The sequence below is a fragment of the Chiloscyllium punctatum genome, chromosome 44 (genome assembly GCF_047496795.1).
Source record: "Chiloscyllium punctatum isolate Juve2018m chromosome 44, sChiPun1.3, whole genome shotgun sequence".
In the NCBI taxonomy this organism is placed as follows: domain Eukaryota; kingdom Metazoa; phylum Chordata; class Chondrichthyes; order Orectolobiformes; family Hemiscylliidae; genus Chiloscyllium; species Chiloscyllium punctatum.
This window is the reverse complement of record NC_092782.1, coordinates 13,501,892-13,520,348: the sequence shown is the minus strand read 5'-3', so window position 1 is coordinate 13,520,348 and position 18,457 is coordinate 13,501,892. Positions and strand designations below refer to the sequence as shown.

Here is an 18,457-nt window from a genome sequence, read left to right as displayed (position 1 = left end):
ACCTGCTGCGGGGTGACCCACAATGCCCTGAAGGAGAGAATTCTAGGATATTGACCCAGTGACAGTGAAAGAATGGCATTATGCTTCCAAGTCTGGATGGTGAATGGCTTGGAGGGGGATCTTGATGTTTCCAAGAAACCAGTTTTCCTAATTAGTAAGCAAAATGGCTAAATTGAACAGGTTTGTTCCAATGTGACAGGATGTCAGCTTTAGTCAGTCTAATTCTGAAAGTAAATGTGGAAAACATACCAGAATTATTGACGTGCATGCAGCAAAAATATGTATGTGTGTCTGTGGTGATACATGAAATACATCGCAGACATCTTAAACATCTACCTCTATAAGACATCTAAATATAGGTCATAGATGCAAATAGATATTCTCTTGAAACAAGTGGTGAAATTTCCCCATGACATGAACAATGTGGTTAGGTACTTTCTGAATAAAACATTTCAGAATGTTTTTATATACCTCTGGAGTAGGTGGGATTTGAATCCAGGCCTACCTGGCTCAGAGGTAGGGACACTACTACTGCACCACCACAGCCCAAATAACATGGCCTTGGTGAAAAATCTGGGAGAATAGTGAGAGGAGTCGAGTACAGCCTTTCTTGACATTGCCCTGACAAGTCGCATTTTCCAACCATGTTCCACATTCAAGATGTGATTCTTGTTAGTGAGCAACGTGCTGTGAGCAATTGGCCTTGCTAAATTGCCTATAGTGTTTAGGGATGTGTAGGCTAGGTGCATTAGTCAGGGGTTAATATAGGACAATAGGTTAGGGGAATGGGTCTGGGTGGGTTACTTTTCAGAGGGTCGGTGTGGACTTGTTAGGCTGAAGAGCCTATTTCCACACTGTTGGGATTCTATTCTATAACGGGAGGTCTATTAGTAGAGATTATCATTCATTATCATCTTCATTAGGACTGTATCATAACTGGAGAATGTGTAGGCTCCCATTCTCCCAGCCCCTGGATGGGAGCAAGGCATTGGGAATTACTGGCATGGAGGTTTGAGCAGGTACCTGGTGACTCCAGCTCACTTCTTGCTCCTGCGGCCCTCCATCTTGGCACCGTCACCTGAGGCCGCGTTCCATGGGAATTGGCCTCACGCATCCCACATCTGGGAACATTGGCATCCAATGTGCCCCAGCCCCTCTGCACCATTGTGGGACGTCTCCAATCCCACTGACAATGCGCTCCTGCCCTGTGTGCTGCACTTTGGGACCCACTGGGTACTCTCACTGAAAGACTGCTGCAAGGGCACTTTGAACGCAGACAGGCACCCAGGCCGCATCTCAGGGCTGCTCACTGGGTCAGAGCACTCACTCACTTTGTACTTACCCGCATGTTTTCAGCTCCATGCCTTACACCCTGAAGCACATGTTTTAAAGGCTTCTAGTATCTCCTTCAGACCTTGCAGTTTAATGCAGAATCAGTAGAGGGGGCACTCACAATCAGAGGGTCAGTGCCCCTCATCTGGGGAGTAGACCAAGGTCCTAATCCAATCAGTACGAGGAGCAGTGGGAAAGCCGTTGGGGTGACATACAAATCTCAGTCGGGTTGGTTGGGGAGGGGTGGTCTGGTCATTTCAGGGCTTTCTGGTTAAGTCGCTCAAGGAGGGTACGCCCCAGAGAGTCCTGGGGGTCTAAGCACTGAAAGTTAGGGCAGGTAATCAGTGCGCGAGGAAGGCTGGCTAACTTAATTGTGGGGTCGGGAGTCCGAACACTAAATACCAGAATGTGAAATACTGAGATGGGGGGGAGCAAATCAATACACTAGAGCAAGGGGGGAGGAGGTGGAATGGCAGGAAACGTCAATGTTCAGTAGCACCCTGGCTTCAATCAGAGGAGCTTCCATGCAGGGATAGCGGGCTACCAGACCTGGTATGTTTGCTTGATAAAATGGTGCTGGGGCAGTAACATGGGCAGACAAAGACTCAGAGAGTTGGGTGGGGATTTGGAGCATGCAAAACTGATGGGGTTGATTAGGGCAATCTGACGGGGGTGTATACATCTGAAGGTTCACCAAGATGAAGAGGCAGAGCCTTAAGACTCTCAGTTTGAGGCATGGACACTGCTGCTTTCTACTGTACTGTAATTAACATTGCACAAGGGAGATGAAAATGGCTGTGCCCACACCTGGAGAGGATGGAGGGGTGAAGTTGGGTGGAGAGGTGGGGGGAGGTGATGGATTAGGCCTCCACTTGCAAATGATGGGAGCCCCTTCAAAGGGTAACACCATGAGACAGACACCTACACGGAGGCTGATACACACTATGTGCTGTGGGAACCTGAGGTATTGGCCTACTGTGTGCAGTCCAGATCCTGGCCCCAAGCCAAGATCATTGAACACAAAATTGCCCCAGTGTTGCCTGTGATACAATAGCAGTGTTTGTCTGGAAATATTCAAAGTAGTGATCACACCACGAGCCATAAAACATTGTGTAGCATGAACAGTGCATGGGTTCTGTACCTTTAGTGTTAGACTTGGGGCTAGAGAGAGACTCACATGTACAGGAAATGGTGACAAGAGAACATATGATTATAAATGTGGCTCTGTATTTCGGAAGTTATTTGACTTATTTATTGTCACACGTATTTTGTTACTTCAAGATGGTGCCAACATGAGATGACTCTTTTTGAGCTCTCTACAGCAGATCTTTTTCTCACATTTCTCACAACCATTATGCCTCACTCAGTCTGGGGATCCTGTGATCTGTATGTCCTCGTTTGTTATGATCTGCCTGCACTGCTCACAGAACAAAACTTTTCATTGTCCTCAGGTACACGTGACAGTAAAAACTCAAATTGGATCAAACAAAATACAGTGAAAAGCATTGTGCAGTCTCGCCACTCTCCGGCGCCATCTTAAAATGCAGAAAAATAAGCCAAAACACAGAACATAAAGGCAGGAAAATAAAGAAATAATGTGTTAACTTTACAGTCCTTCTTGTGAAGTGCTCCACCTTGGGCCTGGTGGCCAGGCATGATTCTCCTTCACCGTGCCACCACCACTCGATTGAAAGTCATCACTCTTCGGTGCCATCTCCCCTCCACCCATGCCTTCACCACTGAGTCCACCCTGCACCATGCCATTGCAGATGCCACCGGTTACAGCACTGGCTCAAGCTCAACTCCACCGCCACCATGAGTCCAGTTCGGGCCCACTTTGCCGATGCAGCCTCTGCCAATGCCGTCTAGTCTCATGCTGGGCCCTAAACTCACCTCTGTGACATGGCATCTGTGCCATCCATGTGCCCTCAGATGATCTTCTTTCTTTCCCTCCCATTATGCCCACGCCTCCTTCGGCTACAAAATGGAAAATCTCTGCCTTAGACTTTGATCGGATTCCCTACAGCGTGGAAACAGGCCCTTCGGCCCAACCAGTCCACACCGACCCTCCGAAGAGTAACCCACCCAGATCCCATTTCCCTTTGACTAATGCACCTAACACTATGGGCAATTTAGCATGGCCAATTCACCTGACCTACACATCTTTGGATGGTGGGAGGAAATCTGAGTACCTGGAGGAAACCCACGCAGAATGTGCAAACTCCACACAGACAGTTGCCCAAGGCTGGAATCGAACCTGGGACCCTGGTTCTGTGAGACAGTAGTGCTAACCACTGAGCCACCATGCCACCCATTTCTGGAGCAAAAGGTCAACTTTGCCATGTCATCGAATCTATTTTGCACCTAGACCTTTACAATGCTGTGGTTAAAGTAATCTTTTATTTCTAAAAGCTACAGGCTATATTCCCAAGTTAGCATATCATGATTGTTAATCAATATAAGAAAGACAGTAAAAGATATTTTTTTTAAAAACTACAGTTTACTTTGGATATTTTTTAACATTAATTCTGCTCCTCACTCTTTGTATTCCTGTTTGCTTAATTTTGATTTATTTATTTGATTTATAAGGGAAATCCCTGAAGGAGCATGCAAAACAATTGATTCTGATGTTGTCTTTCCCAGAAAGCAGCATTGCGTTCCTCATTCAGCAGTAAATTAGGTTGAATTGAGAAAGGGCATGGAAAACTCGAGGCATTGTTTAAAGGTCCCAGTCCCTCCTTAAGTTTCTTGAACGTCCAGCATCCACTAATTGATTGTATGTAGCAGGTACTGAGGTGGTTTAGTATTATGTGGATTTCATGGAGGAGGTTAAATTACTGGCGTTTATGAGGAGCTTTAGGTTGGCAAGTTGGGGCACCCTTTTGAGGGCATTTGTGGCTAAGCAGCATTTCACTGTTAGGGGTTAGGGAAAGGTAATTGCTCGTGTGCAAAGGGCCACAGAACAACACACTTGGAGATGCAATCAGATTATATTTGTGAGGTCACTTACATCTTCTATAGGCGTGGAAAGAGCACTGAAGATCATGTACAGTAAGGTTTTACAGTGAGGAGTTGGTTGACACTTACTTGAGTAGTCAGTACCAACCATAGAGGACTTCATATCCCGACAGTTGTTACACAGTTAATATCATATGTGCCAAAGCACCAACTTCATGTGACAGCCAGCATGTCAGACAAAGAGCATTTCTGTGACTCCCTTGGTGACATTCTGTGGAACATTCCAAATTACAAGAGGCTGTGCATGACTTCACTGCACATTAATTCAGTGCAATGTATCTCAGTATAGCACTGTACAGTTCCTATGCAAATCTACTGTGAATGTGATCTCTATAAGCCAGGAAAAAGAAAAAAAAAGTAAGAAAGTATATACCTCTCTATTGCATAAATTTCCACAAAGTGTCAATATTGTGAGCAGACCATGACCATACAAGGCTTTGGAAAGAATGGGCTGTCCACTAAAGCCTTCCAGTCTCATCTGCCCCTTCCATTGACTGCTGTACAGTTTATTGGCTTCACTGTCAAATTTTCAGAGTGATAAATTGAATGAATGCAACACGGTTGTGCTCTAGATCCTATTCAGGCATCCTCATTTCTGTATTCCTGATGTTTTCCTCCCCTGCCGATAAGGTTATTGCTATATTGCAAGTTCAACAGGGCATCCCAAAGTGGGGTCCCAAGTTCTAAGGTGCCTGCTGTGGAGCTGTAACCAAGTTGTAATAGCTGTGCTGTTTTAAATACATTACCCACCTTTTACAGCCCTCGCCAATCCATGTCCTGATTTTTCAATGAGGGTTCATAACAATTTTCATTCCTTGAAAATTCAGTCACAGTGGAAAAGAACATTTGGGCAACCAGTGTCCACACTGGTTAATAAAGATCTGATTACACTCATCCCATTTTCCAACTCTTGGCCCATAGCCCTGGAGACCATGATAATGCAAGTGAATATTTAAATACTCCTTAAATATTACGAGACTTTCTGGCTCAACCACCCTTTTTTTGGCAGAGAGTTCCAGACTCAAGGCCATACATTTTGTAAAAATATTCTCAGTGATCCCGTTAGCCTTCTATTTCATTTTAAATCTGTGCTCCCTCTGCTAATGAAAAAGTACCTTTCTATCCACCCTATCTAAGCCCCTCATCATCTTATACACCTCCATCAGGTACCCTCTAAATGTTCACTGCTCCAAGACAAACAACAGCATCATATCCAATCTTTCCTCATAGTTCAGATCCTCAGCCCAGGCAGCAACATGGTAAATCTCCTCTGCATCTTCTGTAATGCAGTCACAACTTCCTATAATGTAACGACTGCCCATAGTTCTACAGTTGTGGCCTTAACCTCAGGTTTATACATTCCCAGCATAACTGCCTCCAATGTTTTTGAATACTATGGCTTGGCTAATAAAGGTAATTATTCCATATGCAACCTTAAGGGATCTGTGTCTCTGCACACCATGGTCCCTCCAATCTTCATTAGTTTCCAGGGTCCTACCATTGCATCCTACCAGGGTGCAATCCCTTGTCATGTTAGCCCTCCCAATTGCATTAATTCACAAGTTGAATGTCATTTTCAATACTCTGCCCATCTAATCAGTCAATTGATATGCTCCTGATGTTTACAGTTATCCTCTTTACTATTTACCACCTCAGATATTTTTGTGTTACTTGCAAACTTAATCATACCCCCTATACTTAAATCATAATGTTTCATGTACACCACCATAGTATGGGCCTTGCCAGTGAGCTTGTGGAACCTCAATAAAAACAGACTTCCAGTCACTGGAACATTGTACTACCGCCACCCCCACCCATCACCTTTTGTTTCCTGCCTCAGTCAATTTTTCTGTCCAACGAATCCCAAAGATTCTTACTTTCTTTACCAAACTGCCATGAAGGACCATGCCAAAATCCATGTAGACCATATCAAATGCATTACCCTCATAAACACTCCTGGTTTTGTTTTCCAAAACTGATCGCCTGATTAATTTGTTTCCCTCTAAGCACAAAAAAAAAATTTGAATCAATTGCTTGAACATGTTGTGACACAGCTCTGGGGCTGGTGAGATGTGAACCTAGAGGCAGGGACGTTATGATTGTACTACAAGAGCAGTTATGTTCTGTGCCTTAGCATTTTCCAATAACCTGTCACCCACTGAGGTTAGACTGACTAGCCTATAATTTCTTGGTCTATTCCTTTGTCTTTTCTTAAATAATTGGACATTCGTAGTTAGCTGAAACCTCACCTGTGGCCTGAGAGGATTTGAAGATTAATGCCAAGGCCCCTGATATCTCCTCCATTGCCTCTCTCAAAAGCCTGGGATACATCTAAACAAGACCTGTGGATTTATCCACTTTTAAGGTTGTTAAACTGACTAGTAGTGCTCCTTCTGTTGATTTATTCTAATATTTCATAGTCTTCCACCCTGATGTCTATACCTGTATCATCATTTTCCATTGTGAAGATTCTCTCAAGATATTCATAAAAGATGATGCCCACATTTTCTGAATCTACACATACATTACCTCTATGGCTCCCAATGGATCTCTTTACCATTACTTTCTGTGGATATACACTTGCCCTTTTTACATTTTTCCTTTCTTCTACCTACCAATACTTTATCATTATCTGAGCTTTCTGATAATGCTTTTTAAGTTCCGCCTTGCTCTTCTCCAGGAACTCTCCCATATTACACCATCATTACAGATAGAACAGGTTTAGGCCATTCAGTCCTTTGAATCTGCTTTGCCATCCAGAATGATCATGAATGCTCTTCTATCTCAATGCCATACTCTCAGTTTCTCCCTATACACTTTGATGCCTTTAAAAGCCTCAAGTTTCTTTTTTTCTTCTTAATCCTAACCTTTATATCCCTTCGCATCCAATTTTCTTTGGTCTTGATCCCACACGTTGCCCATTTGCTTGTTGTCTGCATCCTATCACTCTAATAGTTTCTTTCTATAAGCAATTGCTCCCAGTCCACTTGACCAAATCATATCTTATTAAAGTTTGTCTTTCCACAATTTAGAACTTTTATTCCCAGTCCATTCATTTCTCCAACTATTCTAAATCTAACCCAGTAATGAACACTATTTCCAAAATACAACCATGCTGATATGCTGTCCATCTGCTTGGGCTACTTTTCAAATGTTAGGTCCAGAACTGCTCCCTCTATTTTTGAGCTTTCTGTGTATTAGTTAAACAGATTCTGCTGGATGTAACTTAAGAAAATTTATCCCCAGTAAATATTTGGCAAGTTAAAAACTGTGCTGTAAGTTTTCTTATTCTTACACTTTTTTGAACAAGGCTTTCCTTTATTGGTCAGAGTATTGAGTACAGGAGTTGGGAGGTCATGTTGCGGCTGTACAGGACATTGGTTAGGCCACTGTTGGAATATTGTGTGCAATTCTGGTCTCCTTCCTATCGGAAAGATGTTGTGAAACTTGAAAGGGTTCAGAAAAGATTTACAAGGCTGTTGCCAGGGTTGGAGGATCTGAGCTACAGGGAGGGGCTGAACAGGCTGGGGCTGTTTTCCCTGGAGCGTAAGAGGCTGAAGGGTGACCTTATAGAGGTTTACAAAATTATGAGTGGCATGGATAGGATAAATAGGCAAAGTCTTTTCCCTGGGGTCGGGGAGTCCAGAACTAGAGGGCATAGGTTTAGGGTGAGAGGGGAAAGATATAAAAGAGACCTAAGGGGCAACTTTTTCATGCAGAGGGTGGTAAGTGTATGGAATGAACTGCCAGAGGATGTGGTGGAGGCTGGTACAATTGCAACATTTAAGAGGCATTTGGATGGGTATATGAATAGGAAGGGTTTGGAGGGATATGGGCCAGGTGCTGGCAGGTGGGACTCGATTGGGTTGGGATATCTGGTCGGCATGGACGGGTTGGACCAAAGGGTCTGTTTCCATGCTGTACATCTCTATGACTCTATGGCTCTAGGTATCATACTTTATACTCATTGCTAACATGAGGGAGGAAAAAGCGGGCCACATGGTGGTCTTTAAACTGAATAAGAAATTTCAAACTGGGTAAAAGGTAGAGTTCCTGGTTGGGAAATAAAGTCCCTACACCCACAACATCTAGAATATAATCACTGTGATCGATCAAGTGGGTATGCAGTCAGCACTGGAGAAAACATGAATGTCAGCTCTTTCTATTACATCTGTTTTGGATCTCAAAGTTTTGCAGCACTCTTAGAGCAAGTCACGTGATGAAGAAAAATGTGATAGATCCAAGAGCAATACATTTCAATCATACAGTGCGTGCGTGATGATCGTGAAGAGTCTTTGAAAGTGCCAATCGTGTGTCCGAAGTGAAAATGACACCACTCGTGCATCTCTGTTTTAGTCAGCACTATTCACAATCAGTCAAAACAAGGCAATCAAGGGAGAAAAACTAATCACCTTAAGCTCAGCTGGCGATGCAAACAATCATTTTTCACAACCAAGTTTTGGTCTGCGGAGATTGGACAAAGATGCCACTACATGTTGTCTTCAAATGATAAGCTTTTGTAAATGTCACCTGGCCAAAACGTCTGATCATCTCCGAATGTGGAAAGGTTCGATGGATGGATATTTGACCAAAGACAGGTCATGAGTGTGTGGCCCGTATCTCCATCTTGGGCAGAGTGTTTGCACCGAATGCCATAAATCAAGGTGATAGTAAGCCAAACCTTGTCGTTATTCCCAGGAGAGTAGTGAGTCAGTTAGTAGTGATGGATGTCAGCTACAACTGATCATTTAAACAGCAGATGCACCAAAAATGAAACCAGTGATTGTATCCTCCACCATCAAGTAACCCTAATTTTAATCATATTTTTAAAACATCACCCCACCGTTGGTATCCAGGCTGTTAGCTGCTTGCTGTCCCCTCTCTCTCTCCACTCCGAGCTTTCTAAGTCAAGAGTAATTGAAATAAAAGAACAACTTTAATCACACATGGCTTCATTCATTCTCAGCTGACCCCAGCATGTAATGGTGTTGAGGAAGCTGTTGTCACCAGCTCCCAGTTTCTCCCTACCAGTTGCTGCACATTCCCCACTCAGTGGGGTACTTCTATCATTCCCAGTCCTCACTGAGCTTTACCCTTCTCTCTTTCTTCATAATGCTACTTATATTCTCAGACTCTGACCAAACCAGTGGTCATCCGTCCCAATATTGCCTTGTCCAGATCAGCATTCTGTTACTTGATAATCTTACTCCTAATATGCCAAAAGTCAAATTGCTCAATCTCATATTTCTCAAGCTGCCAGTAATTTCTGCAGGGTTTTCCCTGATGAACTCACCATTACTTTCTGCATGACTCTCACACCATCTGACGTTTGATGTTGGAAACCCCTCCCATAAAGTCTTTACTGTGTTTAACTCCCTCTCCTCCTTTTCAATCCCATCATAAAACTCATCTCTTTGAGCAAGCGTTTGGTCAGCCCCCTCAGAGTATCTTTGGCTTTGACTCTGGGACCTTAAGCCTTTACTGAATGCCTTGACACTTTGTCCTATTTTAAGGGCACTATAGATCATAATTGTAAAGCAACATTGAAGTTTCCTGATTTATGGCCCCTAGTTTGGCTGTGATGTCTTTAATATTTTAATGGTCATCATGTAATAGTCATTAGACATAATGTTTTGTCGACAGATGGGACAGGAGCGGTATTATAGAAGGCAATACTTATCTGTGGTGCTTAATGAAAGTAAATATAGAGAAGACATTTCATATGTTATACTTATCATGTGTTTTGTTTTTGTCCACCTACATCAGACTCTTTAGGTGCTTAGGATTAGAACTTGGCATGAGCTTTAATGGTGTATGGAATTATTAAACCCATTGTTTTAAACCTGTAGTCAGTGTGCACGTGTCCTCCGTTTTAAGCTTGTGGAATGTTTTGTTACACGTCCTAGGTGATCTCCTTAAGCAGGTGATAAATACCTTAAAGTGTGAAGGATTCCATTCAGAAACTAGTCAGCTGTGAGTGGGACCGAACACTTCGGGATTCCTCACAACAAAATATTGTTTTCCTTAAAAATGATGTTTCTGTGTGAAATGACTCCTCAGAGGCTGGCATCCCATCACCAGTCACCCTTCGTTCACAAATGCATAGCCCTTGAACATAGCATTGCCGCTCTCTCACTGAGTCAGGCGTTCTGGGCTCCATATACCTGACATTCACCCTTTTATGTCAGCCAGGGCTCCCTGATTGAACCAGACAACTAGCCCCAATCAGGGAACTCATATTCTGTGAGGTCTAGCTGGCTGACCTCACTGCAATTACTACATTGTGAAGTGAGGAAGAACAGGTATGTACCCCCTTCTACCTCACCATGTGCCCAAAGCCATTGCCAGCTGGGTAGCTGACCCAACACTGATATCCCTGATTGAGCCAGTGGCCTATAGAGGCACTGGCAGTGGTTGTAGCTCTGTGTGCTAAGGCCCTAGGACCTCAGGAGCTAAGGGTAGATGCTATTTTTTTCATGATGAAAGTGAGGACTGCAGATGCTGGAGATTAGAGTTGAGAGCATGGTGCTGGAAAAGCACAGTATGTCAGACTGCATCCAAGGAGCAGGAGAATCAAAGTTTTGGGCATGAGCCCTTCATCGGGAATGGGCCCTTCCTCTTTTCATGTGTGTGAACAAGTAAAGTAAACACAGATTTCAATGATTTAAAGACATCTCTTTTTTTCCTCTCTTTGCAGGTGTAACCTCCCTCCTCTATCTAATGAATACACCAAGGATGCAGGGTACAGGACGCACCTAGTGACTGCAAACCCAAGCATCATTGAGAAAAGGTGAGTGCAGCGTTCTTACAATAATCCAAAACTCAAGATCAGAGCAGAGGCAGAGTCTGGTTCATTGAGATTTGTTTCTCCTGCACTGGAACATATCCAGTTCACAGAGTCATAGGACTGGTACAATGCAGAAGGTGACCATTCAGCCCATTGTGTCTCCCTAGTGCCAATCTGCTGCTTTTTCCTCATATCCCTGCACCCCGTTATTATCCAAGTTGTTCAGGCCTCTAGCTGACCTTCCATGGCATAACATCAATGATAAGGAGGATGAGCATACCAGCATTTATGGTCTGTACCTTTTAACTCAGTCTGCGCAGTTGAAGTATCATGTCACTCATTAATAATCATCATGCCTTTTGGACCTATTCCAAACATTAAATATTAGCAACCTGAAACGCTCAGTGAGAGCAAATGGCAAACTGTCTTCAGACAAAGGATAGTCTTTGCTTCTTCATATTTGAAGACCAGTGTCACTGTGCTAACATGATTTGATTGCGTTACTTATGTTTTGGAACCTTTCAAGAACAAAGCAATAGGAGACCATTCAGCCTCTTCCACTTATCCCCAGTTACATTGTGACTGATCTGCATCTTAACTCCATTGACTTATACACAAGCTTGGATTAGTGGTGCTGGAAGAGCACAGCAGTTCAGGCAGCATCCAACAAGCAGCGAAATCGACGTTTCGGGCAAAAGCCCTTCATCAGGAATTATTCCTGATGAAGGGCTTTTGCCCGAAATGTCGATTTCGCTGCTCGTTGGATGCTGCCTGAACTGCTGTGCTCTTCCAGCACCACTAATCCAGTATTTGGTTTTCAGCATCTGCAGTCATTGTTTTTACCTTATACACAAGCTTGACTACTGCTGAAGCAATTATGGTAATTTTACAGTTTTACTCTCTTCTTCAGCAAGTGAAACAGTTTCTGTTAGAAACAGAGTTGAGCTGGGATTCAATTCCTCCCCCAACCCCAGTTGCCCAGTTGCTACAGACTGGGAGGATCTCTGATGTGATTGTTGGTCCACACAAAGTAAATTGTTTTTGTTTAGGCCAACTATGGTCCCTAACTGTTACGACGATTCCCAAGTTTCTGTACTGCTTAAGGATCCCTTCCTCTGGTGGCTGAGCGATAGCACTCTCAAGTTCAAAGTCAATATTTGTGGGTTCAGGCCGGGACCTGAGCATAAATGGTGGGCCAACGTTTCACTGCAGTACTGAGGAAGTGCCACATTGCCGAAGGTGCTGCCTTTCCATGGGAAATTAAACTGAAGTCCCATCAGGTGCATGGAAAAGAATCTGGGGCACTATCGCAATGAAGAACAGGAAAGTTTACCTGAGGAAGAATTTTCCCTCTAAAGTCCATCCCTAAAGGCAGATTTCCGGTCACTCTATTGATTTTGTTGGATCTATCGCATTGCCCACATTACCACAGCATTTTGAAGGTATATTAGATTAGATTACTTAGATTAGATTACTTACAGTGTGGAAACAGGCCCTTCGGCCCAACAAGTCCACACCGACCCGCCGAAGCGCAACCCACCCATACCCCTACATTTACCCCTTACCTAACACTACGGGCAATTCAGCATGGCCAATTCACCTAACCTGCACATCTTTGGACTGTGGGAGGAAACCGGATCACCCGGAGGAAACCCACGCAGACACGGGGAGAATGTGCAAACTCCACACAGTCAGTCGCCTGAGGCGGGAATTGAACCCAGGTCTCTGGCGCTGTGAGGCAGCAGTGCTAACCACTGTGCCATTGTGCCGCCCTATACTGTTTGTTGTTTGCGTTGTGAAGAAGCTGTTCAAGCTTTGAGACCAAGTTCCTTCTTTTCTGAGAGTGGAAATACTCTGCATTACTGGAAGAGTGTGCCAGGTGAATATTTTACGTCAGTAATCTTTCACCAGCACCGTGATTTCCTGCTCTGCTTTATGATAGTGCCGCGGAGTTTGAATTCTCAGTCGAGTCTGCTGTAAGTGTTGTTCACAAAAATCCCAGACTCAATATTACCATCAAGGAATGTTCAGCAGCTTGTCGCAGTGTAAGATCAAATTCCATTCACCTGATAAGTTTCACTGTGCTTCAGATACAGAAAAATACTCAGAAAACAATCAAAGCTTAAAATAAACACTAACGTCTTCGAATCATAGACTTGTACAGCACAGAAACAAACCTTTTGGTCCAACGTTTCCATGCCAACCAGATATCCTAAATCAATCTAGTCCCATTTGCCAGCATTTGGCCCATATCCCTTCAACCCCTTCCTATTCACATACCCATCCAGATGCCTTTTAAATGTTGCAATTGTACCAGCCTCCACCACTTCCCCTGGCAGCCCATTCCGTACACGCACCACCCTCTGCATGAAAAAGCTGCCCGTTAGGTCTCTTTTAAATCTTTCTCCTCTCACCTTAAACCTATGCTGTCTAGATTTGGACTCCCCTACCCTGGGGAAAAGACCTTGTCTATTCACCCTATCCATGCCCCTCATGATTTTATAAACCTCGATAAGGTTAGCCCTCAGCCTCTGACACTCCAGGGAAAATAACCCAAACTGTTCAGCCTCTCCCCATACCTCAAACCTTCCAACCCTGGCAACAGCCTTGTAAGCCTTTTCTGAACCCTTTCAAGTTTAACAATATCTTTCCTATAGCAGGGAAATCAGAATTGAATGCAGTATTCCAAAAGTGGCTTAACCAATGACCTGTACAGCTGCAACATGACATTCTAACTCTAACACTCAATAATGTCTTTCAAGGTTTTTTGTAAGTACCAGTTACACATGTTTGTTACGTATAACAATACACAAACTCACAAGAGGTTTATAGTTAATAATCTCCTGTGTACAGCCATCTCTTGCAGCTTCAACTCTACAAATGGATGGAATTACTGGATTAGTGGTGCTGGAAGAGCACAGCAGTTCAGGCAGCATCCAACGAGCAGTGAAATCGACGTTTCGGTATTCCTGATGGAGGGCTTTTGCCCGAAACGTCGATTTCGCTGCTCGTTGGATGCTGCCTGAACTGCTGTGCTCTTCCAGCACCACTAATCCAGTATTTGGTTTTCAGCATCTGCAGTCATTGTTTTTACCAAATGGATGGAATTGCCCATTGCTGGTGGAGTACCAAATACATCTTTTAAAATATCCTCACAAGATAGTCATGAGTGATCTATTGACTCATCCGAGTTAAAGTATCAAAATCTACTCGACCACAGTATCCAATGATATGTCGAGTTTTTTCTTTAAATCATGGGGTTAAAGCCCGTCCTGATAAGAGTTCACCTTTCTTAAGCCTTTTTCAGAAATTTGCTACTACCCTGGATGCCGCAGATGTCCTGAGATAAATATTTCATATATTCTCAGGATACAACATCTCCACTCACACATTGAGCACTGCGCAGAGAGTGAAACCACCAGAGACCGTCCGATTAATGGGTCAGTGCAATTTCCTGCTTGGCAGCTAGAAAATAAACAAATTGACCTGATATTACAAAGCATAAAAGAAAACCGCACAAGCAGCTTGTAGATGGAGCTTTTCAGCATCTGAAAGAAAGACAAACTTTGACTTTATCGGCCAACGCTGGCTTGCATTGGAAGCTTGCCTTGAAATCAATTTGGGTGCGCCACGTTCAGCTGAACTCGTAACAATGCGAACCATTTTTACTGATCGTGTTAGTAGTCTCTGTCTGTTCCCTAGTCGGGTTTTTTTCCTAACCTCCCTGAAACCAGCATCATGAAGCGGAATTTTAAAGCGGCCTGAATGATGTGGTGAGATTTGTGGTGGAATCCCATGAGCAGTCAGTAAGGCCCCCCTCCCCCCACCTTGACGTTGGGAGCCGTTCCCTGCGGTGCTTATGCTCCTGTGGGCAGAAATGTGAGGTTTTCGCTCAGCAGCCGGTGAGGTACCGATGAAGAGGGATCTTGTAAAAGACCTTGTTATTGGCACAGCTCAGCTCATTAACGTTCACTTTCCTATCTTTCCAAACCCGCCTGGATACAGAGAATCCACGACGTGAAAGTCTGTGTGGGCACTTGGCAATTTCAGCCACCAGTGTCTCAGGGCATTTTCATGGGCACTGACCACGCACACGCATCCCCCATGTACATGGGCATTAGCATCCAGTATGTGCCAGACTTTAAGGACCCTCGTCACACATCTCCCATCTGCTTGCATGACAATTCTGCACTTCAGTGCTGTACCTAGGGCTGCCACAGGAACTCTCTTTGCAATGCTCAGGGGCACGCTGCCAGCTCACGGACTGGGTCAGGCTGTCTCCCCCGACTGTGCATTTGCTACTATTGTTCTCACTCACTCAGAGCACACCTGGATGCTCTTATCATCCCTGCCTTGTCTTTTTGCACTTGGCAGCACTCAGCCAGAGATACAAGGTTCACTGACCTTGCTGTTTAGCACTGACACGAGGAACGGAGGCTTGTCTGCTGACCTCCATCTGAGAGATAGCCTTTGTTAAAGGGAGATAGCCTTTGGTAAAAGGAGTCTGGGCACAGTAGGCAAGGGCAGCCTCCACGTCGGTCAGCTGCTTGGGGAGGTCAAATTCAGGGGTCCAGAGCTGAATGTCAAGGCAGCCAACTACCCCATCTTAACTCTTTCTGCCCTACTGGAGGCCATTTTCCTCCTGGAATGAGAGAGAGGGGCATGTGTTAAGGGAGATGAAATTGGGTGGTACAGCTATTAATGTAGGTGGTGAGATGACCTGAATGGGAGAGTGGGCTGTGCAGACGGCACCTGTTGTTTGATTTATTGTTGTCACATGTACCAAGACACAGTGAAAAGTGTTGTTTTGCGTGCTAACCAGGCAGATCATACCATACAAAGTGCACAAAGGTAGCAGAACAGAGTGCAGAATGCAGTGTGATAGCTGCAGAGAAGGTGGAGAAAGACAGGCAAGAATTAACATTTGAGAGGTCTGTTCAAACGTCTGGTAACAGCGGGGAAGAAGCTGTTCTTGAATCTGTTTGTACGTGTTTTCAAACCTTCCTACCTTAAGCCTGGTGGAAGAGAGTATGACAGGAGTGAGCGGTCTTTAATTATTTTGGCTGTGCCTGAGGCAGTGGGAAGTGTAGACGGTGTCTGTAGATGGAAGGCTGGTTTGCATGGGGGAGAGGAGACAGCAAACGAGGGAAGATATTGCAGATATTAGTGTGAGTGGTAGAGCACATACCTCGGTGGGAGCCAGCGACAGAGCGTGAGTGTGCGATAGCGGAGAGACGTTGGTGGTCCTTACCTTGGCGGATTGGAGAAGGTCACTGACTTCTTTCCTACGTTTCGGTGTATTCTTCCAGACAACTGATGCTGCGTTGATCCAGGGCAGGCCCGGCATGGTATGCCGTGGCATCCTCTGCTGAACAAGTGGGGAAGAACGTATCTTATGTGTACACCAGCCTGTTCTTGAAGAGCTCCAGGTTCTTGCCTACAAGACAGGGTGCCAAATTTCCCTTCTCTGCCTTATCCAGGACAAATTTCAGAAACTGTGTAGGGCAGCTCGAGACTGACTGATTGTGCAATGGGCTTTTAACGCTGTCATCAGAGCCCCTGGGTTAATTCTGGGACACCTCAGCATTGTTTCGGGAGCAGGGCACATAAGATGGGGTTAGATGAGAGCGACTGCATTGGAGAAGGGGAGCAGTTGGTTGTTTAGTAAGGAAAAAACTATTAGAACCCGCAGTGAAAAATCCTCAAAAAAAATGCAATTAACTGGCACTTAGCCAATTAATTACTGTATTCAGCAGCCTATCTTCAACTCGTGAACCAACTTTTGGGATCTGTTATCACTTATTTATGATCCGGTTTCCATTCTTATGAAAAATTGTAAAGTTTCATGAAGATTTGACTTTTGCGGTTCCACAGGTGTTATAAGGGGACACAGTTGGCTGCAATACAGCTGTAGGACCTATAGTGGGACATCTTTTGTTTTCTAATCTCTTAGAAAACACACCTTTACAGCGTGCCGCAATTTTATGCCACCTAAAGAAACTGCTGTACGTCTGCAAAGCACTTTGGGAAGCTTGGCTTAAGTGTGGCTCAATTGGCGACTGCAAATACACTTCTGTATTTGATTTGCACTGTTGGATGGATCACCTCCAACTCTCAACAGCAGGCCTAGCCTAAAATACCATTATTTTACTCTGAAATGTTAACCATTTCTGACAACAGCTCTCAGCTCTCTTGTCAACTCTGCAAAAACAGGAATGATAGGTGACAGGACTGCCTGATAAAAATGACCTTTATCATAAAAATCCAACTGATTCAGTGTTTGTTAGGAAAGGAAACCTCCTGATCTTTCTCTGTCACTCCTGTCCCACATTAGCGTGGTTGACTTTGAAGTGGCTGCCATCCTCCCTCACTGAGGGTGGAAAACGTACTCTGGGTGGGGGATTTCAGTGTCCACCACCAAGAGTGGCTCCACAGCAGTACGACTGATCAAGCTGGTTGGGTCCTAAAGGATGTAGCTGCTAGACTGGGTCTGCAGCAGGTGGTGAGAGAACCAACAAGAGGGGAAAGCATACTTGACCTCATCCTTACCAATCTGCCGGGCTGCAGATGCATCTGTCCATGACAGCATCAGTAACAGCACACAGTCCTTTTCCCCCTTTCACATTGAGAATAACCTCCATCGCCTTCAAACAGATCTAGCAACTCCAGACTAGGCATCCATGCGGCTTTGTGGGCCATTAACAGCAGCAGCCCCCACTCAACCATTACCATCAAGCCAGGAGATCAACCCTGATTCAATGGAGAGTGCAGAAGGGCATGCCAGGAACAGCACCACGCCTTCCGAAAACTGATGCATTAATATGGTGAAACTACCTAACAGGGCTACCAAACGGCATAAATGGCAAGTGCTCCCACAACCAACGGATCAGACCTAAGCTCTGCAGTCCTGCCACATCCAATCATAAGTGGTGATGGTCAATTAAACAACTCATTGGAGGAAGAGGCTCCACAAATATCCTCATCCTCACTGATGGAAGAGCCCAGCACATCAGTGCAAAAGATAAGGCTAAAGCATTCGCAGCAATCTTCAGCCAGAATTGTCGAGTGGATGATCCATCTCGGAATCCTCCAGTGGTCCCCAGCATCACAGATGCCAGTCCCCAGCCAATTTGATTCACCCCACATGGTATCAAGAAATGGTTGAGGACTCTGCAAAGGCTACAGGCCGTGATGACAACATCCCGACAATAGTACTGAAGACTTGTGCTCCAAAACTGGCCACTCCCGAGCCAAGCTGTTCCAGTCCAGTTACAACACTGGCATCTACCTGACAACTCTCTCCCCACCCCCACCCTCCTC

At 44.6% G+C, this 18,457-nt stretch overlaps 1 protein-coding gene across 1 annotated transcript in view; it reads left to right on the top strand.

Moving 5' to 3' along the window:
- st8sia1 (ST8 alpha-N-acetyl-neuraminide alpha-2,8-sialyltransferase 1) overlaps positions 1–18,457 on the top strand; it is a 92,280-nt gene that overhangs the window by 55,692 nt on the left and 18,131 nt on the right. Inside the window, exon 4 of the mRNA XM_072562272.1 lies at positions 11,048–11,140. Coding sequence (XP_072418373.1) covers positions 11,048–11,140 — 93 coding nt within the window. The remainder of the gene's footprint in view (positions 1–11,047; positions 11,141–18,457) is intronic.